Source organism: Panulirus ornatus, chromosome 20, assembly GCF_036320965.1.
Source record: "Panulirus ornatus isolate Po-2019 chromosome 20, ASM3632096v1, whole genome shotgun sequence".
In the NCBI taxonomy this organism is placed as follows: domain Eukaryota; kingdom Metazoa; phylum Arthropoda; class Malacostraca; order Decapoda; family Palinuridae; genus Panulirus; species Panulirus ornatus.
The window spans coordinates 1738977-1765805 of NC_092243.1; the positions used below are offsets into that span (position 1 = coordinate 1738977).

Here is a 26829-nt window from a genome sequence, read left to right on the forward strand (position 1 = left end):
TCATGTGTCCCCTTCCTGTGGTTCAGCATAGGATCAAAACCGAGGCTTAGAATCAACAGGTAAAGGTGTCAGGTGCTGTGCCCCGTGGTTATTGGTCGGGGAGGTTTTGATGAAAGGTCAAACTGTTCATTAGAATTTGACTCGTTTAAGAAAATTATTCATCACTCTCTGTGTTGGGAGGCAGCCATCGACCAGGGAGGTACTACCAGCCCGGGTATCGGGAGCGTTAGTAACGATCACTTAGTGAGGATGTTAGCATTCTTGGCTCTCAACCGCCTGCCCCAGTCAAGGATTAACCCTTGACCTCGCAGACTCATAGATAGAAGCAATGACATCCATACTAAACAGGATCATACTTTGGTACACGAGTCTTTGCTGAAAATCTCCTAAATGAATTGATTTTCTTTACATAATTTTCAATTAAATTAATATTCTTGTTCTGTTGTTTGTTCATATTTCATGTTGTACAGCAAACAATGCGTTACAGTTTAGAGTAAAAGCAAAACACTTCTCATACTTCACTGTTTATTCAGACATTTTGAATAACTGAAAAATGAAAGGAATCAACACTACTCTAAGAAAAGAAACATCATTGGCCATAATCACTGCAGTCAGGTTCTGGAGTCACCACCGCAATCTCAAATTTTCTACTGCATTACTTCACTGACGACTATATCCCCTGAAGAGGGTTCAATAGCCATTAGGGAGGGGAATCACAGGAGAGTAACAGAAAGTTGTGAGCCGCTACAAGTCTACCATCTCAGTGAGACAGAAGATGAAGTCTTCGGTTTCAGGTTTAGATGGCTTAAGGCAGTGGTGTGATGCCAGGGATGGTGAAGATCAGCTGGCTATCAGTGGAACGTTTGGCTCCATTGGTTAACTAAACAAGACGGTTGATGCCGTAGGGCCAATTGTAAGGGAAGGTGTTGTAGGCCCAGGGATAACCAGTATAAGGGTAGGTACCTGCAGAGTAAAGCAGGAAAGGATCAGCTTCAGGCTCAGCATCAGCGGAGCGTTTGGCGCGAGCTGCCTCAGCTGGCTTAGCTACGGTGACCAGAGGCCTCATGCCATAGTGCCAGTTGTAGGGGAAAGTGTTGTAGGCCCAGGGGTAGCCAGTGTAAGGGTGACTAATTCCAGAAGAGTAGAGCAGGAAAGGATCAGCTTCAGGCTCAGCATCAGCGGAGCGTTTGGCGCGAGTTTCCTCAGCTGGCTTAGCGACAGTGAGGAGAGGATTTACACCATAGGGCCAAGTCCAGGGTCCATGGTAGGCCCAGGCATTGCCAGCATAGGGATAGGACATTGAAGAAGTGTACAGTATCTGTGGATCAGCTTCAGGGTCGGCCTCAGCGGATCGTTTGGCGCGTTCCTCAGCTGGCTTGGCGGCCGCCATCAAGGAGTAGGGGAAGAGACCATGGGTCCAGGGAAGGCCAGCATAGGGGATGATGGGGGAAGCAACGTCAGTAGACTTGACCGTCACCAGCGGAGTGGTATGAGGCCACCAATACTGAGGCTTGGCTGTGGCAAAAGCCACAAGGGCGAACAGCACCTGAAAGTATAACATTACATTTCATATCCATGTATCGCTCACATTTGTACGTTCATATCTTTTGGTCTTACGCTGATTTAAAGCTTTGAAAATTGTTTGCATTCCATTGCTGCTTACAAACAAGTAAGTCTTGCGTACAGTCAACACAGGAAGCTGGTTCGCCTACTAAACCAACTTCTCATGTTGACATGTCTCCCACTCCATGTATGGTCCATCCTGATACTAGCCTAACGCACAAGCGAGGTGCAACTCGTACTTACTTAACACAGACATTACTTGCACTTCAGCCTTCCTGACACATTTGAATAGCTCGTAAACTTAGCTTGTAATAAGCATGTTTTGCTGTGATTCTTAACATTCTTACATGGTTGACTTTCTGAATTATATAAGTCTAAATTCCCTTACCCGAGTCGGCTTTATACTCACCAGAACCTTCATGGTCGGAGGTTGTCAGCAGTATGATACCTGGTACGGTTGCTCTGATCTTATATACCCTGCGACCCTCGTGCACACCAAAAATACCGTTTCCAAACCACACCCTGGCCTCTCCCACTTAATGACTCCTCCCTTGCAGCAATCACACACACACACACACACACACACACACACACACACACACACACATACACTCACACATACACACACACACACACACACATAATATAATCACCACCAGCACCAATATAGTCATCAAAATCATTATCGTTACAGTCTGTTATTTCTCGTAAAGAAAGTTCTGATCATATTAATTAATTAACTCTTCATTACTGTCTTATTGATATGACCTTTGACACCTTCCTTTCTTTTACTTTCCCTGTAAGTACATAGTGGGTTTTATTATTATCATGTTTTATTCATTATGTAACGTAAATCGTCCAATGGGTCTTTATCAGGTTCCAATATGTTTTGTGCAATTATCATCATATTCCTATTCATTCCGTAATTTATCATCAAATGTGTCTTCATTAGGTTCCAATATGTTCCGTGCAATTATCATCATATCTTATTCATTCCGTAGTCTATCATGTAATGTGTCTTCAATAGGTTCCAATATTTTCTGTGCAATTATCATCTTATTCATTCCGTAGTTTATCATCAAATGCGTCTTTATTAGTTTCCAGTATGTTCTGTGCAATTGGGAATGATATTCAGGTCTTTCTGTATGTTCTCTATCTTCTTTTGATTCCATTCTTTTACTGACATTGGTGGAATATACAATGCAACCGATTGAATTTTCTTTCACATCAACGGCTATATATTATCACCATTATTATTATCATTATTATCATTATTATTATTATCATTATTATTATTATTATTATTAGTATCATTATCATTATTATTATCATTATTAGTATTATCGTTATTATTATTATTATTATTATTATCATTATTATTATTATTATTATTATTATTATTATTATTATTATTATTATTATTATCATTATCATTATCATTATTATTATCATAATCATAATTATCATTATCATCATAGACAGTGTTCCCAGTTGTACACATGACAGACCATATTCATGAGATTTGGTTCCACTTTGAACCCATCTAATTTCAAGGAAATGTTTGTTTTGGTATTTATTTTCGTTAAATTCTCAGTATAACATTAATCAATAAATGCCTTAGAAATGTCAGGAAAAGGTATCCATTCTTATCCTTACCTCAAGGTTCTACTGATATCTTTTTTAGATAAAGGTGTGTTTAAGTCTGTGTGTTTGTACCAGATATTATCTGTTTTGTCTTTTCATGGTAGAGTGTTCATTGATCACTTGTTTTGATATTGGTTTTCGATCAATCTTTCAAAAAGATTGAATTGCATTTGCTTGCTTGCTTGGCCTTAAACCTATCTTTGGTCACTTTTAGGTGAGATGAATGGCCAACTTTATTACAATATCATCTTCACTGAGAAACTTTATTACAATCCTATCTTCAATATACTACATTTTTACCACTCTAATTTTCTCTACATCTTTAACTTCACTATACCTTCATATCTTTTGCATCAGCACCTTTACGACACGCTCCTCTTCATTATATTATCTTCACCATATCCATATGGGTTAGGTCATTGGCAACTTTCACTACACCCTCACCTTTACTAGATAACATCTTCACTTTATCCTTAAGATCATTATAGTCTTATCTTCACTACATCTTTATCGTTGTTCTATATAACAATTCCATATTCCAATAAATAGATTTAAGGCCTCTTTGCAACGACACTCAATTTGAGATTCTATAACTATTTACATCCACGACCGCCCTGGCTCACATTGAAGCTTTGAAAGTATCAAGATCTTGTCATATTCTAGACTCGTTCCATATAACTTTTCGACTGGAAAGACTATGTATGCTGTACTACCCAACCGACACCCTCATGTGTCTCCTTCCTGTGGTTCAGCATAGGATCAAAACCGAGGCTTAGAATCAACAGGTAAAGGTGTCAGGTGCTGTGCCCCGTGGTTATTGGTCGGGGAGGTTTTGATGAAAGGTCAAACTATTCATTAGAATTTGACTCGTTTAAGAAAATTATTCATCACTCTCTGTGTTGGGAGGCAGCCATCGACCAGGGAGGTACTACCAGCCCGGGTATCGGGAGCGTTAGTAACGATCACTTAGTGAGGATGTTAGCATTCTTGGCTCTCAACCGCCTGCCCCAGTCAAGGATTAACCCTTGACCTCGCAGACTCATAGGTAGAAGCAATGACATCCATACTAAACAGGATCATACTTTGGTACACAAGTCTTTGCTGAACATCTAAATGAATTGATTTTCTTTACTTCCCACGTATTCACTGCGTGTCGTAAAAGGCGACTAAAAGGGTAGGGAGCGGGGGGGCTGGAAATCCTCCCCTCTCGTTTTTTTTTTAATTTTCCAAAAGAAGGAACAGAGAAGGGGGCCAGGTGAGGATATTCCAAAAAAGGCCCAGTCCTCTGTTCTTAACGCTACCTCGCTAACGCGGGAAATGGCGAATAGTTTAAAAGAAAGAAAGAAAGAATTTTCAATTAAATTAATATTATTGTTCTGTTGTTTGTTCATATTTCATGTTGTACAGCAAACAATGCGTTACAGTTTAGAGTAAAAGCAAAACACTTCTCATACTTCACTGTTTATTCAGACATTTTGAGTAACTGAAAAATGAAAGGAATCAACACTACTCTAAGAAAAGAAACATCATTGGCCATAATCACTGCAGTCAGGTTCTGGAGTCACCACCGCAATCTCAAATTTTCTACTGCATTACTTCACTGACGACTATATCCCCTGAAGAGGGTTCAATAGCCATTAGGGAGGGGAATCACAGGAGAGTAACAGATAGTTGTGAGCCGCTACAAGTCTACCATCTCAGTGAGACAGAAGATGAAGTCTTCGGTTTCAGGTTTAGATGGCTGAAGACAGTGGTGTGATGCCAGGGATGGTGAAGATCAGCTGGCTATCAGTGGAACGTTTGGCTCCATTGGTTAACTAAACAAGACGGTTGATGCCGTAGGGCCAATTGTAAGGGAAGGTGTTGTAGGCCCAGGGATAACCAGTATAAGGGTAGGTACCTGCAGAGTAAAGCAGGAAAGGATCAGCTTCAGGCTCAGCATCAGCGGAGCGTTTGGCGCGAGCTGCCTCAGCTGGCTTAGCTACGGTGACCAGAGGCCTCATGCCATAGTGCCAGTTGTAGGGGAAAGTGTTGTAGGCCCAGGGGTAGCCAGTGTAAGGGTGACTAATTCCAGAAGAGTAGAGCAGGAAAGGATCAGCTTCAGGCTCAGCATCAGCGGAGCGTTTGGCGCGAGTTTCCTCAGCTGGCTTAGCGACAGTGAGGAGAGGATTTACACCATAGGGCCAAGTCCAGGGTCCATGGTAGGCCCAGGCATTGCCAGCATAGGGATAGGACATTGAAGAAGTGTAGAGTATCTGTGGATCAGCTTCAGGGTCGGCCTCAGCGGATCGTTTGGCGCGTTCCTCAGCTGGCTTGGCGGCCGCCATCAAGGAGTAGGGGAAGAGACCATGGGTCCAGGGAAGGCCAGCATAGGGGATGATGGGGGAAGCAACGTCAGTAGACTTGACCGTCACCAGCGGAGTGGTATGAGGCCACCAATACTGAGGCTTGGCTGTGGCAAAAGCCACAAGGGCGAACAGCACCTGAAAGTATAACATTACATTTCATATCCATGTATCGCTCACATTTGTACGTTCATATCTTTTGGTCTTACGCTGATTTAAAGCTTTGAAAATTGTTTGCATTCCATTGCTGCTTACAAACAGGTAAGTCTTGCGTACAGTCAACACAGGAAGCTGGTTCGCCTACTAAACCAACTTCTCATGTTGACATGTCTCCCACTCCATGTATGGTCCATCCTGATACTAGCCTAACGCACAAGCGAGGTGCAACTCGTACTTACTTACACAGACATTACTTGCACTTCAGCCTTCCTGACACATTTGAATAGCTCGTAAACTTAGCTTGTAATAAGCATGTTTTCGCTGTGATTCTTAACATTCTTACATGGTTGACTTTCTGAATTATATAAGTCTAAATTCCCTTACCCGAGTCGGCTTTATACTCACCAGAACCTTCATGGTCGGAGGTTGTCAGCAGTATGATACCTGGTACGGTTGCTCTGATCTTATATACCCTGCGACCCTCGTGCACACCAAAAATACCGTTTCCAAACCACACCCTGGCCTCTCCCACTTAATGACTCCTCCCTTGCAGCAATCACACACACACACACACACACACACACACACACACACACACACATACACACACACACACACACACACACTTAATATAATCACCACCAGCACCAATATAGTCATCAAAATCATTATCGTTACAGTCTGTTATTTCTCGTAAAGAAAGTTCTGATCATATTAATTAATCAACTCTTCATTACTGTCTTATTGATATGACCTTTGACACCTTCCTTTCTTTTACTTTCCCAGTAAGTACATAGTGGGTTTTATTATTATCATGTTCTTATTCATTATGTAACGTAAATCGTCCAATGGGTCTTTATCAGGTTCCAATATGTTTTGTGCAATTATCATCATATTCCTATTCATTCCGTAATTTATCATCAAATGTGTCTTCATTAGGTTCCAATATGTTCCGTGCAATTATCACCATATCTTATTCATTCCGTAGTCTATCATGTAATGTGTCTTCAATAGGTTCCAATATGTTCTGTGCAATTAACATCTTATTCATTCCGTAGTTTATCATCAAATGCGTCTTTATTAGTTTCCAGTATGTTCTGTGCAATTGGGAATGATATTCAGGTCTTTCTGTATGTTCTCTATCTTCTTTTGATTCCATTCTTTTACTGACATTGGTGGAATATACAATGCAACCGATTGAATTTTCTTTCACATCAACGGCTATATATTATCACCATTATTATTATCATTATTATCATTATTATTATTATCATTATTATTATTATCATTATTATTATTATTATTATTATTATTATTATTATTATTATTATTATTATTATCATTATCATTGTTATTATCATTATTATTATTATTATTATTATTACTATTATTATTATTATTATTATTATTATTATTATTATTATTATTATCATTATTATTATCATTATCATTATCATTATTATTATCATAATCATAATTATCATTATCATCATAGACAGTGTTCCCAGTTGTACACATGACAGACCATATTCATGAGATTTGGTTCCACTTTGAACCCATCTAATTTCAAGGAAATGTTTGTTTTGGTATTTATTTTCGTTAAATTCTCAGTATAACATTAATCAATAAATGCCTTAGAAATGTCAGGAAAAGGTATCCATTCTTATCCTTACCTCAAGGTTCTACTGATATCTTTTTTAGATAAAGGTGTGTTTAAGTCTGTGTGTTTGTACCAGATATTATCTGTTTTGTCTTTTCATGGTAGAGTGTTCATTGATCACTTGTTTTGATATTGGTTTTCGATCAATCTTTCAAAAAGATTGAATTGCATTTGCTTGCTTGCTTGGCCTTAAACCTATCTTTGATCACTTTTAGGTGAGATGAATGGCCAACTTTATTACAATATCATCTTCACTGAGAAACTTTATTACAATCCTATCTTCAATATACTACATTTCTACTACTCTAATTTTCTCTACATCTTTAACTTCACTATACCTTCATATCTTTTGCATCAGCACCTTTACGACATGCTCCTCTTCATTATATTATCTTCACCATATCCATATGGGTTAGGTCATTGGCAACTTTCACTACACCCTCACCTTTACTAGATAACATCTTCACTTTATCCTTAAGATCATTATAGTCTTATCTTCACTACATCTTTATCGTTGTTCTATATAACAATTCCATATTCCAATAAATAGATTTAAGGCCTCTTTGCAACGACACTCAATTTGAGATTCTATAACTATTTACATCCACGACCGCCCTGGCTCACATTGAAGCTTTGAAAGTATCAAGATCTTGTCATATTCTAGACTCGTTCCATATAACTTTTCGACTGGAAAGACTATGTATGCTGTACTACCCAACCGACACTCTCATGTGTCTCCTTCCTGTGGTTCAGCATAGGATCAAAACCGAGGCTTAGAATCAACAGGTAAAGGTGTCAGGTGCTGTGCCCCGTGGTTATTGGTCGGGGAGGTTTTGATGAAAGGTCAAACTGTTCATTAGAATTTGACTCGTTTAAGAGAATTATTCATCACTCTCTGTGTTGGGAGGCAGCCATCGACCAGGGAGGTACTACCAGCCCGGGTATCGGGAGCGTTAGTAACGATCACTTAGTGAGGATGTTAGCATTCTTGGCTCTCAACCGCCTGCCCCAGTCAAGGATTAACCCTTGACCTCGCAGACTCATAGATAGAAGCAATGACATCCATACTAAACAGGATCATACTTTGGTACAGAGTCTTGTGACATTAAATGAATTGTTTTTTTTCCACGTTTCCTGCGTTCTAAAGCGATAAGGTAGGAGCAATCTCCTTGTTTTTTTTTATTTTCCAAAAAAGAACAAGAAGGGCCGGTGAGGTATTCCTTCTTTTTTTACGTAACGCGGAAATGGCTTTTAAAGAAGAAAAAAAATTTTCAATTAAATTAATATTCTTGTTCTGTTGTTTGTCATATTTATGTTGTACAGCAACAATGCGTACAGTTTAGAGTAAAAGCAAACACTTCTCATACTCACTGTTTATTCATACCATTCTTGAATAACTGAAAAATGAAGAATCAACACTACTCTAAGAAAGAACAGAACATCATTAGGCCATAATCACTGCAGTCAGGTTCTGGATTCACCACCGCAATCCTCAAATTTTCTACTGCATTACTTCACTGACGACTATATCCCCTGATGAGGGTTCAATAGCCATTAGGGAGGGGAATCACAGGAGAGTAACAGAAAGTTGTGAGCCGCTACAAGTCTACCATCTCAGTGAGACAGAAGATGAAGTCTTCGGTTTCAGGTTTAGATGGCTTAAGGCAGTGGTGTGATGCCAGGGATGGTGAAGATCAGCTGGCTATCAGTGGAACGTTTGGCTCCATTGGTTAACTAAACAAGACGGTTGATGCCGTAGGGCCAATTGTAAGGGAAGGTGTTGTAGGCCCAGGGATAACCAGTATAAGGGTAGGTACCTGCAGAGTAAAGCAGGAAAGGATCAGCTTCAGGCTCAGCATCAGCGGAGCGTTTGGCGCGAGCTGCCTCAGCTGGCTTAGCTACGGTGACCAGAGGCCTCATGCCATAGTGCCAGTTGTAGGGGAAAGTGTTGTAGGCCCAGGGGTAGCCAGTGTAAGGGTGACTAATTCCAGAAGAGTAGAGCAGGAAAGGATCAGCTTCAGGCTCAGCATCAGCGGAGCGTTTGGCGCGAGTTTCCTCAGCTGGCTTAGCGACAGTGAGGAGAGGATTTACACCATAGGGCCAAGTCCAGGGTCCATGGTAGGCCCAGGCATTGCCAGCATATGGATAGGACATTGAAGAAGTGTAGAGTATCTGTGGATCAGCTTCAGGGTCGGCCTCAGCGGATCGTTTGGCGCGTTCCTCAGCTGGCTTGGCGGCCGCCATCAAGGAGTAGGGGAAGAGACCATGGGTCCAGGGAAGGCCAGCATAGGGGATGATGGGGGAAGCAACGTCAGTAGACTTGACCGTCACCAGCGGAGTGGTATGAGGCCACCAATACTGAGGCTTGGCTGTGGCAAAAGCCACAAGGGCGAACAGCACCTGAAAGTATAACATTACATTTCATATCCATGTATCGCTCACATTTGTACGTTCATATCTTTTGGTCTTACGCTTATTTAAAGCTTTGAAAATTGTTTGCATTCCATTGCTGCTTACAAACAGGTAAGTCTTGCGTACAGTCAACACAGGAAGCTGGTTCGCCTACTAAACCAACTTCTCATGTTGACATGTCTCCCACTCCATGTATGGTACATCCTGATACTAGCCTAACGCACAAGCGAGGTGCAACTCGTACTTACTTACACAGACATTACTTGCACTTCAGCCTTCCTGACACATCTGAATAGCTCGTAAACTTAGCTTGTAATAATCATGTTTCGCTGTGATTCTTAACATTCTTACATGGTTGACTTTCTGAATTATATAAGTCTAAATTCCCTTACCCGAGTCGGCTTTATACTCACCAGAACCTTCATGGTCGGAGGTTGTCAGCAGTATGATACCTGGTACGGTTGCTCTGATCTTATATACCCTGCGACCCTCGTGCACACCAAAAATACCGTTTCCAAACCACACCCTGGCCTCTCCCACTTAATGACTCCTCCCTTACAGCAATCACACACACACACACACACACACACACACCATAATCATCATCATTACCATACTCACAATTATTTCAGTCATAAGTACCTTTACCACTACGATTGCTCTAGATATTTTCAGGTTTAACACTTTGCATATCACCACGACTCGTACATCCAACAGAAACATTGGCTCCACCAAACGACAAGATCTAATGTTAACTCCAGATCTCCTACATTCATGACAGAACTTGTAAGTGTTGCAACTGTGATGAGATTTGGTGATTTTAGTGATATGGTATTTTTATGACATGTTTGTTTTGTCTCTATTTAATGATGATGGTAATCATATTTACTTTACTGTTGATGTTATCATTACTCTTTATATTACCATTATTATTATCATTGTCATCATTATTATTATCATTAGTCTCATTATTATCATCATCATTATCTTTATTATTATTATCATATGTAGGAGTAGTGGTAAAATTAGTAATAATGATAATAATAATAATAATTATAATGATAATAATAATAATGAGATTAATACTGATAATGATAATAATAATAATAATAATAATAATAATAATAATAATAATAATAATAATAATAATGATAATAATGATAATAATAATTATAATGATAATGATAATAATGATAATAATAGTAATATTAATGATAATGATAACAATATCAATACTGATATTATTTACTGTTGCAGTGATAATAATGCGACCAGTTGTAATGAGAACCACTGTCACAGTCATGTCTAGTATCTTGTATTCCTAGCATTGTCTTCACGCGCTGCCTAGGGTTCCGCTCACAAGTAACAAAATGTGAATTATAAACGAGATATCTTCCTTATGTCTAAGTGTGCAACTCAGACATATCGAGAACTGATCGATGAATAAAACTTAGGGAATAAGTCAACATAATCTGGTATTTTTGCAAATAATTTCTTTTTTTTTTTTTTTTAATTTGTTGGTCCTCCAAGCGTGGAGTGTAATCTGGTCACCAGTATCATACTTCTTTCCCCCACAAACTGTGGTAGCCTGACGAGCAGTACTTGATAAAGTGATCATACTGTGCTACTCCTTTCTCTCCATCTGATGAAAACACTTTCTCTCCCGAGGTACTTTCTTCCCTTTCTTTTTCTTTGAGAGTTGTGGATTATTTCTGGACAGCTTCGGGTAGTGAGCTTGGAATATATTCTCTCCGTTTGTTTACACTGAAACCTAACCTTCGGTCTATTGTGAGAGGTACTGTGAGGGCCAGATTACGGATCCTCAGGGGCAATCTCTCTCCAACCTCTTGAGGTTCCTTTCTCAATCACTCGTCGAGGGAAGGCCCAGGCAAGATAACTGAAACTGTACCAATGGAAAATATTTATCCAGAGTACGTTCAAAATCCTGTTCCTGTTAAGACCGTTGGAGGATCTGGTCCGCGCCACACCCTTATGGCCCGGCTGCGCAGTATGTTGCTTTATCTCCCTTAGCGAAGTAAGAATTTCACCTGTATGGACAGTAGTAACCTACATGAGGTTCTCGGTAACCTTCAACTTCAGGTGTATGTCAGCTCGGCTCCACAGACAAACCAAGACGACACACCTGAAGAGGAAAACAAGTTTTTTTTGTTGTTGTTGTCCTTGTTTTAAACACTTTTTCGGAACTTACTGCTGTCCTGTGATGTTTTTGTTATTGTTACCATAATCCCATATCTCATGATATTGTCACGAAACTACACACAGAAACAATATCCTGGAACTTTTGATTCGTAACTACCATAATGAACAGCAAAGAGCAACTACTCTCTCCATCTATCGTTTCTGGGGTTTTGAATGGAATCGAGGACTGCGCAAACCCGAACAGTTATAACCAAGAACTGACAACTGGGTGATCCTCAAGCAGACCACGTAAAGTTAGGAATCAAATGCGCCATTTGGAAAAGCATTTTCTGCACATATGACATATGCTCAACGTGTTGTATTAAAACTCCATCCGCCACATAAAGCAGCAGAATACAACAAATGATTATCATAATCCAAAATCAGGTATTCTGACACAACCCCGCCATGAGAGATAAATAAGTTTGATGTACAAACAAGTCAGCAGACAAGAATAAGCTTAAATTTTCCAAATATTTCAACACGGCCGCAAACCCCTTATCGGCGGCGAAGCTCATCTCTGACTGTAATTTGTTGGTTTTGTAAAAGAAAAGGATTCATTAACGACGTCCGTACCAAGTTATCTGAACGTAACCAGAATCACCTTCAGTGTCACTTGGCAAGTGATGGTTATAAGAGAGAAGGAGAGAAGACAAAAAAAGTTTTTTTTTTCTTTACCCTAATATCTAATAATGAATAAGTGAAGTCTATGCAATGTAAGGAAACAAGTTAATCTTGTGGCGTCTGATGATAATGCTTGTTAATCCTTATGTCTCCAATCTGTTTCCTCATCTAAGAGTTAACCTTCAAGGGACACTGGATTCATGTCTCATAGACATACATGATGTACCAAACATTGCTAAGCAGAGTTTACGGTTAAGACTTTCCTAAATACATTAGTTGTGAAAAGAAAAGATTAGATATAGAGTTAGTTGCCTCCTCCTCTCTGTTCTACAGGTATCATTTTAGCCACTGCTCTCGTGAGTGGTCCGCGTCTGTTTCTTTGGACTTAAAACTGCAGCACGTTTCTGGATGCTGCTTCCCATAGTTTTTTCTTTTTCTGATGCCAAGCAGCGTCACTAGGAATAGTCGTTAAGACGTACAACAATGCCAATAGGAGTTAGAATTCACAGCTGAGAATATAAACCACAAAACAGAGGGTACGATTCTAACTCTTTATAATGCCTTAGTCTAGTTAACCTCATTTGGGGTACATTGTTCAGCTCTGTACACCTGATCAAAGATGAGGAGAAACTAGGGCGAATTCAACGAACACCATCTAAACCTGTCCCTTCACTCAGAATTAAACTTTATGAGAAAATACTCGAAGAGCAAAATCACTTGTGTCGAAAGAAGCGAAGACTCTGAAGTGATCCGAGTGAGTTTTTGATACTAAATAATTTCGACAGTACAACATATGAAAATATGTACACTTCAGACAGAGATTCCCTGACAGAAGTAATGGTATGGACATAAAAAGAATCAATAGCAACGCGAGCAAAAGGTTTCTCATATGTAGAGTGGATGAGCAGTGGTGTAGACTACCTCATCATGTGGTAAATGCAGAGACATTCAGTGTCAGTAAATCAAGAGCAGACCAGTATCTTACTGTATCCATTAACGGTTAAAGATCTTTTATATTAGTCCTGCCGAAGAGGAAGATATTGTTAGATTATTCAGGAACTTTGCCATACCACCGTGGGGGTATGTTCTACCCATCCTGCATGGTTTTCTCTTCTCATCTTTTTCCTGCTCACAGTTGAGCTGGAGGGAGAGATGGATGGGGCGACGTCATCTGAAATGTGATGCTGTTTGTATTTTGTTTTTTTGGACATTGCGACAGAATACCCCGTTATGAATGATCAGGTCTGCTGTTATCTATCCTTCCTATGTACTCCCTTTCACTTCTTTCCTCTTGAGCGAAGCTGTGGAATCCTCTTCTGTCTCGTCTTCCGCTGAATTTATTTGTTGCACTACTTTACCTTTCATCAGACATGACCCTGACCTGGGCAAAATGTTGTCTGTGCCTTGTTGTTGTTTAACTGTACAAGAATGATATGCAATTCTGGTTTCTGAGGTGTTGTCATCTTCCTTCACAACAGTTGATATTTATGGACGCCGTCGCCGTTAGTAAGAGGCAATCCGTCAGAATAGATCTACATTAGTGAGCTGTAGCACAACACTTGCATCTCATGATAAGAAACTTGTATCAGCATGACAAACTTCGAGATCATTTATGGTTATTTATGGTCATTTATGATTTACTAGTATGGCCAGGTCATCCACGTACATTTTGGGACAACGATAGTCTCATTAGATCCTGCTACCGTCGATATTATACCAAGTCTACCAGAAAAGATTCCTTATGGTTTTGGTGGTGGTGGTACATGATGCGCGCGCGCGCGCGTGTGTGTGTGTGTGTGTGTGTGTGTGTGTGTGTGTGGTGTATAAGGGGGAGGAGTAAATAAGCGGGAGGGGCCTGGGTGTGGTTAGGATGGGGACCGGTATTTGGTGGTATGGGGGAGCAACGAAGGGTATATAAGTGCTCAGCATCAGCACTAGGCATCAGGCTGCTGACATCCTCCAATCATGAAGGTTCTGGTGAGTATGGGGGCGGCTCCTGTAAGATAACTCAGATCATTAGGTTGGTGTGATAAGAACTACGGCGAGCCATGCTTGCTATACGTATGTTAAGTTGATGAGTTATGCCTGTGTTTCGGGTAAGTAGCAGCAACAGGAACGACACTTTTGAGATGAACTGTTTGCCTGCTGGAAGATTCTGAGAACAAGTTATACCAATGTGCCAGACAACATGGTCAGCGGGCCAGGTTTGGGCAGTATACAACCAATCCAATGCAGACGATGTCTATGTATGAGCTACGTTCGAGTGATACTCTTGTGTGTGTGTGTGTGTGTGTGTGTGTGTGTGTGTGTGTGTGTGTGTGTGTGTGTGTGTGTGTGTGTGTGCGGGCGTGTGTGTGCGTGTGTTTGAACCTGGATGTTCACATCCCAGAATACTCACGTCCGAATATCAGTTATACATAAATGTCGTGAACAGCTAAGCAGGGTTCAAAATATAGCATACTCACTTCCAAGCATGGTTTACATCCGACCTTGTTTCACACCCAACTGTGGTTTACATGGTCTTATACCCAACTGAGGTATATATCCGAGCATGTCCTATACCCAAGTGGCTTTTATCTAACCTTAGCTATTATCTGCGGCTTAGGCTGGGGTATTATTGTGTATATACACAGAAACAAAAACATTGTATATATATATATATATATATATATATATATATATATATATATATATATATATATATATATATATATATATATATATATATATATATATATATATATATATATATATATATATACAATATATATATACACACACACACACACACACACACACACACACACACACACAATTTCATGTTACATTAGAACTGTATGAACTCCTCTACTGAAGTGCGATTTCCCCTTATACATTTTTTCAGTCAACTGAGTGACTGTCTTTAATAACATGTACAAAGAAGGCATTAGACAGCTGATCAGTACGTATTTTGTACTTTTGCTGTTTTATTCTAGCATCTCATCCCTTGCCTGTTTCACCTATGTATAATTGGTTGCAATCGTTGCATGGAATTTGATAAATACAATCAGTAAGCTCAAGAGGAGAATTCCTGATTAAAACACCTTAACAATACAACAGCTTTAAAATAAAACATGTACATTAGATTTGTCTAGCGTTGGACTGATCTTTGAAAGACAATCATCATAAGGTAACACTAACACTTTTTGTAAACTTGTCTGTTTCAGGCTCAGTCCTGTGTGTGTGTCTGTCTGTGTGTGTGTGTGTGTGTGTGTGTGTGTGTGTGTGTGTGTGTGTGTGTGTGTGTTTTAATCCCGTATCAGTATTGCAGTATCACATTAATCTTAATGTTTTGTCCTCTCCTCATTTGCTCTTACTTCTATTTAATATTTTCAGGTGCTGTTCGCCCTTGTGGCTTTTGCCACAGCCAAGCCTCAGTATTGGTGGCCTCATACCACTCCGCTGGTGACGGTCAAGTCTACTGACGTTGCTTCCCCCATCATCCCCTATGCTGGCCTTCCCTGGACCCATGGTCTCTTCCCCTACTCCTTGATGGCGGCCGCCAAGCCAGCTGAGGAACGCGCCAAACGATCCGCTGAGGCCGACCCTGAAGCTGATCCACAGATACTCTACACTTCTTCAATGTCCTATCCCTATGCTGGCAATGCCTGGGCCTACCATGGACCCTGGACTTGGCCCTATGGTGTAAATCCTCTCCTCACTGTCGCTAAGCCAGCTGAGGAAACTCGTGCCAAACGCTCCGCTGATGCTGAGCCTGAAGCTGATCCTTTCCTGCTCTACTCTTCTGGAATTAGTCACCCTTACACTGGCTACCCCTGGGCCTACAACACTTTCCCCTACAACTGGCACTATGGCATGAGGCCTCTGGTCACCGTAGCTAAGCCAGCTGAGGCAGCACGCGCCAAGCGTTCCGCTGATGCTGATGCCGATCCTCAGGTTATCCTCAACACTCCCTTCAACTATCCTTACGCTGCCCACCCTTACGCCTACAGTATCGAAGCGGGTAGTGGCTTCATCACTCCTTACTCCGGCATTTTCTCTTATTCTACTCCAGTCGTGACAAACGCTAAGGTTCAAATAGAATAATTTGCCTACCACTGGACTTCATTACCTGGAGATGAGGCTGCTGTTTACCGCCGCCACCGATCACCTGGTGAAAGGCTTGTACAAAGACCCAGCAGGGTTCCCTCCCTGCAACAGCACATCCATCCTTACCATCTGCTGCCATGATATCTAAAGCTGGGCACGAGGGCTTCGTCTTCTGTCTCATTGAGATACAAGACTTAAAGCAGCTCACAAATCTCTGATATTCTCCTGCACTTTCCTTACACTAGCAGCCTCTGAACTCTCATCACAGGGTAGAGGGCGCCAGCCAAGGAAACCAGTAGAATATTATACGGCAGTAACTCCAGAACCTGACAGCACTGATCACCGGCCTTAGTTTTGTTTTGGTCACATTTGTGTTGCTTTCTTTTTTTCATTCTTGCAAAATATTTCAATAAACAATGAACTATCACATTTGTTTTTCTTTTACCTCTGCTATTCATAGTGCAGCATATAACATGATTCTAAAATGGCGTTGGCATGCCATCGTAACCAAGTACACAGCAGAAATTTTTTCACCGGACTATGAGTTTCTGTCATCTAGCTGTCAGAATTTCTTGTCATGAAACTGTTCGAGTCGTTGTCTGGGCAGTTCTCCAAAACCTGCCAATAGGTAACTACCTCCTCGCACAGGAGCAAAACTGAGCTGCCAGCAGTGCCTTCTTTGGTAAGGGGACCAGCACTTTAGGTCGGTATCTCAGGAAAGAGAATTTTATACTTATCAAAGATATTGTCAATGAACACGAACAGCGCTAACCTATTTTCTAGTAATTTTACCGGCATGACCGATGGCTTACGTCTTACCATTTATACAGTCATACGAGTCATATTTAGGTGGGGAGAGTCCAGTTGGTAATTCAGGTGTCGTGCAGGAGACGAGGTCTCCTCCATTCCTCCAGGTTCTGGGCCATCGTTGCTACATCAGCGGCACCTGAAGGTCCCCATGACCTTGGGCCATCCTCAAGACTTTTACAGCTGCGTTTCAATTCTTTAAACTTATCCTGCTACTGTGGTTGTATGAGATGGCACCAAGATTGTGCTCAACCATCACTCACATAAAAAAAACTTTTTTGGATATGAGCTGGAAATTATTCAGATAGTTTCAAGCAGCAAATGATGCACATCGGTTGTCATCCAAAGCTTCACCTTTATATTAAAAAAATACATAAACCTCACATGTCATTTGATACCGAAAAAAGAGGACTACCGCTTGTAAGTATGTATAGTGGTGCTCTGTGAAGCAAATCGATTGATACTATTTTTGTCCATGGTCGCACGCACCGCGAGGTAAGTGTTTACTTGTATATCATTAAGTGACTCGACACATATTGCTGACATGTGTGATGTTCTTACTAAACTAGCACAGGATTCTGTTGGAGGTTCTAACGATTCTGGAAGTTTAAAGAGTAAACAGATTAACAATTACCAGCATTCAACCTCGGAAGGTGATTTGCCTAGATGGTTACCCACTAGTTTGATCGATTTGTGAGCCCATCTACAGCCCATAAGACTGTCATCTTTACGAAATTCTAAGCAAAATTCAAGAGAAAGGAGACACAGAAATCATAATCTTTTTTGCTTGTTGACTGAAGCAAAGGTTTTTAGAAGCTAATGTAAGTTAATGAAAGCGACAAAGTATAATATATGAATATATATATATATCTTTTCTTTCATACTATTCGCCATTTCCCGCATTAGCGAGGTAGCGTTAAGAACAGAGGACTGGGCCTTTTAGGGAATATCCTCACCAGGCCCCCTTCTCTGTTCCTTCTTTTGGAAAATAAAAAAGAAAAAAAAAATTGAGAGGGGAGGATTTCCAGCCCCCCGCTCCCTTCCCTTTTAGTCGCCTTCTACGACACGCAGGGAATACGTGGGAAGTATTCTTTCTCCCCTATCCCCAGGGATAATATATATATATATATATATATATATATATATATATATATATATATATATATATATATATATATATATATATATATATGAATATATTCATATATATATATATATATATATATATATATATATATATATATATATATATATATATATATATATATATATATATAAATATATATATATATATATATATATATATATATATATATATATATATATATATATATATATATATATATATATATATATTTTATTTATTTTATTATACTTTGTCGCTGTCTCCCGCGTTTGCGAGGTAGCGCAAGGAAACAGACGAAAGAAATGGCCCAACCCCCCCCCATACACATGTATATACATACGTCCACACACGCAAATATACATACCTACACAGCTTTCCATGGTTTACCCCAGACGCTTCACATGCCTTGATTCAATCCACTGACAGCACGTCAACCCCGGTATACCACATCGCTCCAATTCACTCTATTCCTTGCCCTCCTTTCACCCTCCTGCATGTTCAGGCCCCGATCACACAAAATCTTTTTCACTCCATCTTTCCACCTCCAATTTGGTCTCCCTCTTCTCCTTGCTCCCTCCACCTCCGACACATATATCCTCTTGGTCAATCTTTCCTCACTCATCCTCTTCATGTGCCCAAACCACTTCAAAACCCTCTTCTGCTCTCTCAACCACGCTCTTTTTATTTCCACACATCTCTCTTACCCTTACGTTACTCACTCGATCAAACCACCTCACACCACACATTGTCCTCAAACATCTCATTTCCAGCACATCCATCCTCCTGCGCACAACTCTATCCATAGCCCACGCCTCGCAACCATACAACATTGTTGGAACCACTATTCCTTCAAACATACCCATTTTTGCTTTCCGAGATAATGTTCTCGACTTCCACACATTCTTCAAGGCCCCCAGGATTTTCGCCCCCTCCCCCACCCTATATGTATATATATATATATATATATATATATATATATATATATATATATATATATATATATATATATATATATATATATATATATATATATATATATATATATATATATATATATATATATATATACATACATATATTCCTATGAGTACACGGGAAAATGAAACACGATAAGTTCCCAAGTGCACTTATCGAGTCTCATTTTCTTTTTCCTTTCATACACATTCGCCATTTCCCGCGTTAGCGAGATAGCGTTAAGAACAGAGGACTGAGCCTCTGAGGGAATATCCTCACTTGGCCCCTTTCTCTGTTCCTTCTTTTGGAAAATTAAAAACGGAAGGGGAGGATTTCCAGCCTCTCGCTCCATCCCCTTTTAGTCGCCTTCTACGAAGCGCAGGGAATACGTGGGAAGTATTTTTTCTCCCCTGTCCCCAGGGATACTCGCCTTACATCCTTAAAAGAAACTTCTCATTGTTTCTGACAGCTCTCCTCCCACACCGTATACTCTTAAGACTTTCCACAAGGCATCCCTATCAGCTCTGTTATATGCTTTCTCCAGATCCATAAATGCCACATATAAATCCATGTGTTTCTCTTGCAGTGCTTATGATGTCAGCCAAGTCCACCTGTTGGGGTGAGAGGTTACGTAACGTGATAGTATCAAGTTTGTCTAAGCAGGGTAAGTGAAGGACAGTTGAGAAGTAAGCTTTCGGTGTCTTCATTGTGGAGGTGTCATTTAAGCACGAGGTATTTTGTGGCATGTTAAATCGACGTCTCAAGTCTTGAAGAGACGTGCTTACATCGAAGACGTGCGAATGTGACTCGTGTTCGTCTGGAGAGTGCAGTTTCAGTGTGCGTCTGATGGAATGGAGTTCAACACTGGGTGGGGCTGAGGCGATGGAGGCTTTTCAGATTCTGTTGAGTCAAATCAGTGAGAACTTGTTTTGTGGAGGTGATGTTTGATGGGGGTGGGGGTGGAGGGGATCTCTAAGTACAGGTGGCTGAAGTTGGAGGTTGGGGTGAGTTTTTTTTTTTATTTCTGGTTGAAGGTTAGTGAGTCGTTATGAAATGCCTCCGATGGGAGGGAACCGATGCTGTTGCACAGAATACTGAAGTGGAATTATATTGCAAGTGATTTTTCTTCGTACTTCAGGTGTTGAATGTTTTCAGTTGCTATACTACCAGTTCCCATGTGTACCTTGTTGTAGGGATTTGTAAATTTGTTACGTCTGCTTTTGGGAAGAGTTGGTGACCAGTCAAAGTTAGGCATAGGCTAAAGTTGATCAACAATCGCCTGAAACTGTTGCAAGTTAGTGTTGTGAGAGCAATTTTTTTGGGGTTGTGGACTTTGTGCTGATATTTGTGATGTAGGTGGTAAACGCTCTGTGTGCGTTGCACGTCATGCCGAATGTGGCTGGTGTTGTGTTTAGTGGAACTTGTTGATCATTCAGATGATTGTAGGGTGGAAGCTGGATATGGGTGTGCCATGGATTAAGTGAGTGACGGTAAATTCCTGCTAGAGGTGTCGTGGTTCTCAAGGTCGGTGTTTTATTTGCGTGGTGTTGTGCTGCACATTAACTGATGCTTTTGTAGTGTTGAGATTCCGTGATTTGATTGTGAGGTCGTCTGGATATGAGGTGAAATTACACTTTGTGTTCTTTATTTGTTGTGTTGGTTGGGGAGACAAAGGAAGGTCATGCAGGATGACATAGAATAAGGCTGAAGGAAGAACACCAGCTTAGGATGGCCCACTGTAGAGTTAAAACGTGTGGACTTTGTTGATGACTGTCTTGGTGGCGGGTTATGAAATTAGGTAACCATTTTTTTTCCTTTTTTTGTTAGTTTCATGGAGGGTAGTGTCAAGTAACTTTTGTGTAAAGATATACCGTGAGACAGTTACGAATACTTGTTGATGTCTAAAGCCACTAAGAACTGTTTAGAGGCGATGTTGTATCTCGTTCAGCCATCCAGAGTTAATGTGAAGATTGTATGCAGTGTTTTATGGAGTGCTTGGGTCTGAAAATGTGATGGGTGAGAGTGGGCTATTTTGGTTGATTCTTCTGTATCTTAGTTTTTTTTTTTTTCTCGAGGATATTGTGTAATGAGTAAAACAATGACCAGCTTCAGAGTTTGCCAACGTCCCTTTGTAAGATGGTGCAATCCTCCTTCGTGACTATGTCATCATCCGCAAGCATATGCAAGGAAGAGTTCACTCCGTGCGGTTCATTAACACAGACCAAGAGGAACAATGGTGCTAAGAGAGAAGACTGTGGCACGCCTCTGGTAGCCTCAACCCATTTCGAGAAAGTTTGTCTGACAAGCGTCTTCTCTTACCTTCCACCAAGATCATCCTTTATCCATCCAAGGAGTAATGTGTGTGTGTGTGTGTGTGTGTGTGTGTGTGTGTGTGTGTGTGTGTGTGTGTGTGTGTGTATACTTTCACCGTACTCGGGTGTAATTTGGATGCCATTTTAGTCAGATCATCCTCAGACAGCGTGTTTCATCTCATCCATAACTGGATTAACCTTTTCCGCTGATAGATTCTGTACCTTCCTGCACCTGAATTCCACCTAAGCGTATGCTGGCCTCAGGGCTGTTACTGTGAGAGGCTCTGGGCTGGTGGATGAAGCGACACGTCTGATCATTTTTCTCCTTACATAAATTTTCATTCAAGGAAAGTATCATAAGTTGTCTCCTCGAACGTGATCATTTGTCCATGGAAGTATTTTCTTATTCCTTTGAAAATGACAAAGGTGTGTGTAGTAAATATATTTTCTAGTCCATGTTATCATCCTAGATACATCTTTCTTAGTGCAATGCTCTTCGAGTTGGTCGCATATGAAGAAATATTGATAATTTGGACAATAAAAGGAATCTTTTGACTCTGTCACAAAACTCCATATTTTTTCCTATTAATTCCCATATATACGTGAAGCAACGATATGAGTCAACTAGGTAAACTCAACGCAGAAGCTCCAACTTTCCACTGTATTTCACGTCATCGTCGAGGATGTGCAGGTATGACGAACCAGAGATTATGTGCAAAAGTAGATCTCACTCCAACTCCATATTTCCAATGTATTGTGGAACCAGACAGTAACGAAGGCCGTCTGCTGTGGTTCGTTTCATACAAAGAATGGGAGACTAGCTGGTCAGTGGTTCCAGGACCAATGCTTTGTCCTTGATATCAAAAGCAGGACCAGTCACCACGCTCTGTCCTGGACACTGGAACGGTGAACTGGATTAACGGCGGGTGGACAATGGATGGTGGTACCTGTGGGTCCTGCTGTGAGTTCACCACTCAGAGCAACTGGATATTTTAGTCTTTGATTAATGATTGTTTAATGACGCTTCCTGTAACATTTGCATACTGGCACCTTTTTTCCCGTGAGGTTTTAGAATACGTGAGGTTCTTATCGTTGCACACTTCACTTGAGAATCTGTCATATTCCTTTTTTCTTTCCGTTTATGATCGAGTAATCATCATAAATATGGTGCATGGTAACTGCAACATTGTTCGATCTTTTTTTATTGAAACATATACAGTACGCAAGGAAAAACCTATTCTGATCTTTCAGTAAATATTTCCTAACCAGATATAAGTGAGAGAAGGATCCTAGATGTATAGAGTTTTACCAATGAAATAAAGAATATTCATATGAAAACCCTAACGTTTGAAAGCGTTCGTGGTGCGGGTCTTCCGAAGTGTTAGTTTACCTCTGCGACGAAAGTAAGCACAATGGTATACGATTCATTAAAACAACGTATCAAATACAGTAGAACGCCCTATACACTCGGGGGAAAATCTTCATACCGCCACAATCTGAACGTGCTGATGGTGACAGGCAGGATGAGTATAGCAGAAACCTGTTCCTCTGGTTTTCCTTGGCAACAGGAGTAAGGTGGGCGAGAAGACCTTGGCCTTGAGTTGGGCGAGGCTCCTCGCCGCGTCCCCCGCCTGCCATTCTGGTTTTTCTCTCTATGAAGAGGATATGCATGAGGCAGCCGAACCCTTCAGGAAAAACAAATCAGTTATTTCGCCTCTCTCTATCTTGAGCAACATCTGCTCGCCTGGTGACCTTTTACTTGTCATTAATCTTATCATATAATCTTTATTGCTCTTACTGTTATTGTTATCATTTTTGTTACTATTACCATCATTGCCATCGTTGCTGTTATTATCATTATTATTATCATTATTATCATGATTATTATTATTATTATTATTATCATAATTATTATTATTATTATTATCATTATTATTATTATTATTATTATTATTATTATTATTATTATTATTATTATTATTATTACTATCATCATTATTATTATTATCATTATTATGATCATTATTATCATTATCATTATCATCATTATTGTTATTGTTATTGTTATTATATCATTATTATTATTGTTATCATTATCATTATTATAATCATTATAATTATTATTATTGTCATTATTATTATCATTATTATTATTATCATTATCATTATTATTATTCTTTTTTCCATACTTGATCGACGTTTCCCTCGTTGTCGAGGAAGCGCCAGTAACAGACGAAGCAAGTCCGCATCTCTAACTGCCATGTGCAATGCACAGCTCCATAGCCACGACCAGGCTCCTACAGACCATTTTATGGTTTACCACGGGCTTTCCTCTCTCACCGCATATTCTTAACACCATCCACAAGGCATCTCTATTAACCTTATCATAATTATTCTCCAGATCATTGAATGGAACATACAAATAAATCTGTTTCTCCTAGTATTTCTCTTACATTTTTCAAAGCAGATACTTGATCCACACATCCTTTACTACTTCTGAAACCACACTGCTGCTCCCCAATCTGATGCTCAGTACACGCCTTCACCTTCTCAGTCAGTTCCCTCTCATACAACTTACCAGGTACAATCAACAAAATCTTACCTTTCTAGTTTGAACACTCAACTTTGTCTCCTTGCCTTTATAGAATGGCACTATACTTGCATTCCGCCAATCCTCAGGCACCTCATCATGATCCTTACATATGCTGAAAATTCCAAGTAACCATTTAGAATTAGTCATGCCTTTTCTTAAAGAATTTCGACTGCAGTACCATCCACTCCAGCTGCCTTGCCATATTTCATCTTACGCAAGGCTTTCGCCGCCTCTTGTCTTTTCACCAAACCACTCTCCATGACTCTCTCACTTCGCATATTACCTCGAACCAAACACCCTACATCTACCACTCTATCATCAAACACCATCAACAGTTCTTCAAAATGCTCCATTTCCTCCTCACTTCATCCTTACCTATTACCACTTCTCCTTTTACCTGCTTCACCGATGTTCTTATTTGTTTTCTTACTTTTTGCACATTCTTAACCATTCCAAAATAATTTATTATTCTTCCTAAAATTTACTGATACTCGCTCACTCTTTCATTTGTCATCTTTATGATCATCATCTCCATTTTAAGGAAAAAAGATCTGTCTTTTATGTCTGATATAGTCTTAGTAATGAACAAAATTGTATACATTTAACGTGTAGTGGATAGCAGCAAAGATAATGGATTCAAGAAAAAACACTGAGCGTGTACATCAACATGACGTCATCACATCACCCAAAAACAGAAGTCTCTCTCTCTCTCTCTCTCTCTCTCTCTCTCTCTCTCTCTCTCTCTCTCTCTCTCTCTCTCTCTCTCTCTCTCTCTCTCTCTCTCTCTCTCTCTCTCTCTCTCCAAACTTTCCTGTAGTGAGCTTTATTCGTTAACCCTAACAAATAATAAGTTCCCGTCGTGGGTATGTATCTATTCTCCATCTCTGGCAAATAAAAAGTTCTTCAGTGTCTTTCTGAGGTAACAGGCAATCAGCCAGCGTCTGGCTGCAGGTATGTGAATATGTCACAGCCAGCGACAGCCACTGATCTCAGCCCTCGACACATGCTAGGGGTCGTTGCTAGGCTGAGCTGAGGCGTTATCGTTTTTGTTATAACTCTCCCGACACATGATAGTTTCACCTGGTGGCCAGCTGCGAGGGGCAGGTTCCCTCCCCCGGGGCACATACCATGGTCATAAAAACTTGAGCATGGAAACAACCCCAGCATTTGTTGCTATGGTCTCAACTTTTGTTATGAACCAAAAAAAAAAAAAAAAAGGAGTAGAAAAACAACAACAAAAAGGAGGACATTCACTTAATATGCATAGCTGTACATTGGATCAGTAGCGGTAGATTACCTCCTATGGCCAGACGAGTTTGTGGTCAGATGACATCAACCCTAAAAACATACCAGGCGACGGACGTAGTCCCAGCTAGAGTACGGTGGATGCATAGCATGGGACGGGTTCCCTCTGAACAGTAATTTCTCTTCCACGAAAAGAAAAAAAAAAAGAAATGTGGAGAAAAAGAGAACCAATCGATTAGCTGTCTACAAGAAATTGTTAAGCTGGACACGATTCATATATACTTTGAAGAAATAGTTGAGAAATACGAAATGATTCGACCCATTCATAGTTATAATGTGTTTCTACGCAAGAAAGTAAACAATGCAGAGTAGGGAGATAAAGCCAGTTATCAGAATAAAGTGAAAACTGTTGCTATGGGGCTGGATCACGCCATCAGGAGCCATGATAATAAGTACTGTCATGAGAAATTACCTTCCCCGCTGACCAAAGCAGCACCGCCCTGGGCCCCATATTCAGAGCAGAGGATCGCCCATCCCATAGGCAGCCCGGGGTGGCAACACCCTCTACAAGGCCACCTGGTAAACCGTAGCTCAGGTTGCCTTGACCACACCCTCTTCTCCCTTTAGGCAACACCAACACGACAAATCATAGAAACCTGAATATGATATATATATATATATATATATATATATATATATATATATATATATATATATATATATATATATATATATATATATATATATATATATATATATATATATATATATGGGAGGGAGCGGGGGGCTGGAATTCCTCCCCTCTCGCTTTTTTTTTTTTTTTTTTTTTCCAAAAGAGGGAACAGAGAAGGGGGCCAGGTGAGGATATTTCCTCAAAAGCCCAGTCCTCTGTTCTCAGCGCTACCTCGCTAATGCGGGAAATGGCGAATAGTATGAAAGAAAGAAAGATATATATATATATATATATATATATATATATATATATATATATATATATATATATATATATATATATATATATATATATATATATATATATATATATATATATATATATATATATGATCTATTATACTTAATCACTGATTTCCCCCATC

The 26829-nt window shown here is 40.1% G+C and overlaps 4 protein-coding genes across 4 annotated transcripts; 1 reads left to right on the plus strand and 3 right to left on the minus strand.

The window, feature by feature from the left end:
- Positions 1–508: 508 nt before the first annotated feature.
- Positions 509–2101, minus strand: LOC139755843 (uncharacterized). Its single transcript, XM_071674454.1, has 2 exons — positions 1973–2101; positions 509–1546 (listed from the first exon to the last, which is right to left on the minus strand). The coding sequence occupies exons 1-2, from the start codon at positions 1982–1984 to the stop codon at positions 881–883; spliced, it is 678 nt and encodes a 225-aa protein (XP_071530555.1). The 5' UTR covers positions 1985–2101; the 3' UTR covers positions 509–880.
- A 2551-nt stretch (positions 2102–4652) lies between these two features.
- Positions 4653–6245, minus strand: LOC139755844 (uncharacterized). Its single transcript, XM_071674455.1, has 2 exons — positions 6117–6245; positions 4653–5690 (listed from the first exon to the last, which is right to left on the minus strand). Exons 1-2 carry the CDS (start codon positions 6126–6128, stop codon positions 5025–5027), a joined length of 678 nt encoding a protein of 225 aa, XP_071530556.1. The 5' UTR covers positions 6129–6245; the 3' UTR covers positions 4653–5024.
- Positions 6246–9097: 2852 nt separating this feature from the next.
- Positions 9098–10325, minus strand: LOC139755769 (uncharacterized). Its single transcript, XM_071674392.1, has 2 exons — positions 10197–10325; positions 9098–9771 (listed from the first exon to the last, which is right to left on the minus strand). Exons 1-2 carry the CDS (start codon positions 10206–10208, stop codon positions 9106–9108), a joined length of 678 nt encoding a protein of 225 aa, XP_071530493.1. The 5' UTR covers positions 10209–10325; the 3' UTR covers positions 9098–9105.
- Positions 10326–14453: 4128 nt separating this feature from the next.
- Positions 14454–17122, plus strand: LOC139755845 (uncharacterized). The gene is made up of 2 exons (XM_071674456.1): positions 14454–14583; positions 15982–17122. Exons 1-2 carry the CDS (start codon positions 14572–14574, stop codon positions 16690–16692), a joined length of 723 nt encoding a protein of 240 aa, XP_071530557.1. The 5' UTR covers positions 14454–14571; the 3' UTR covers positions 16693–17122.
- Positions 17123–26829: the final 9707 nt, after the last annotated feature.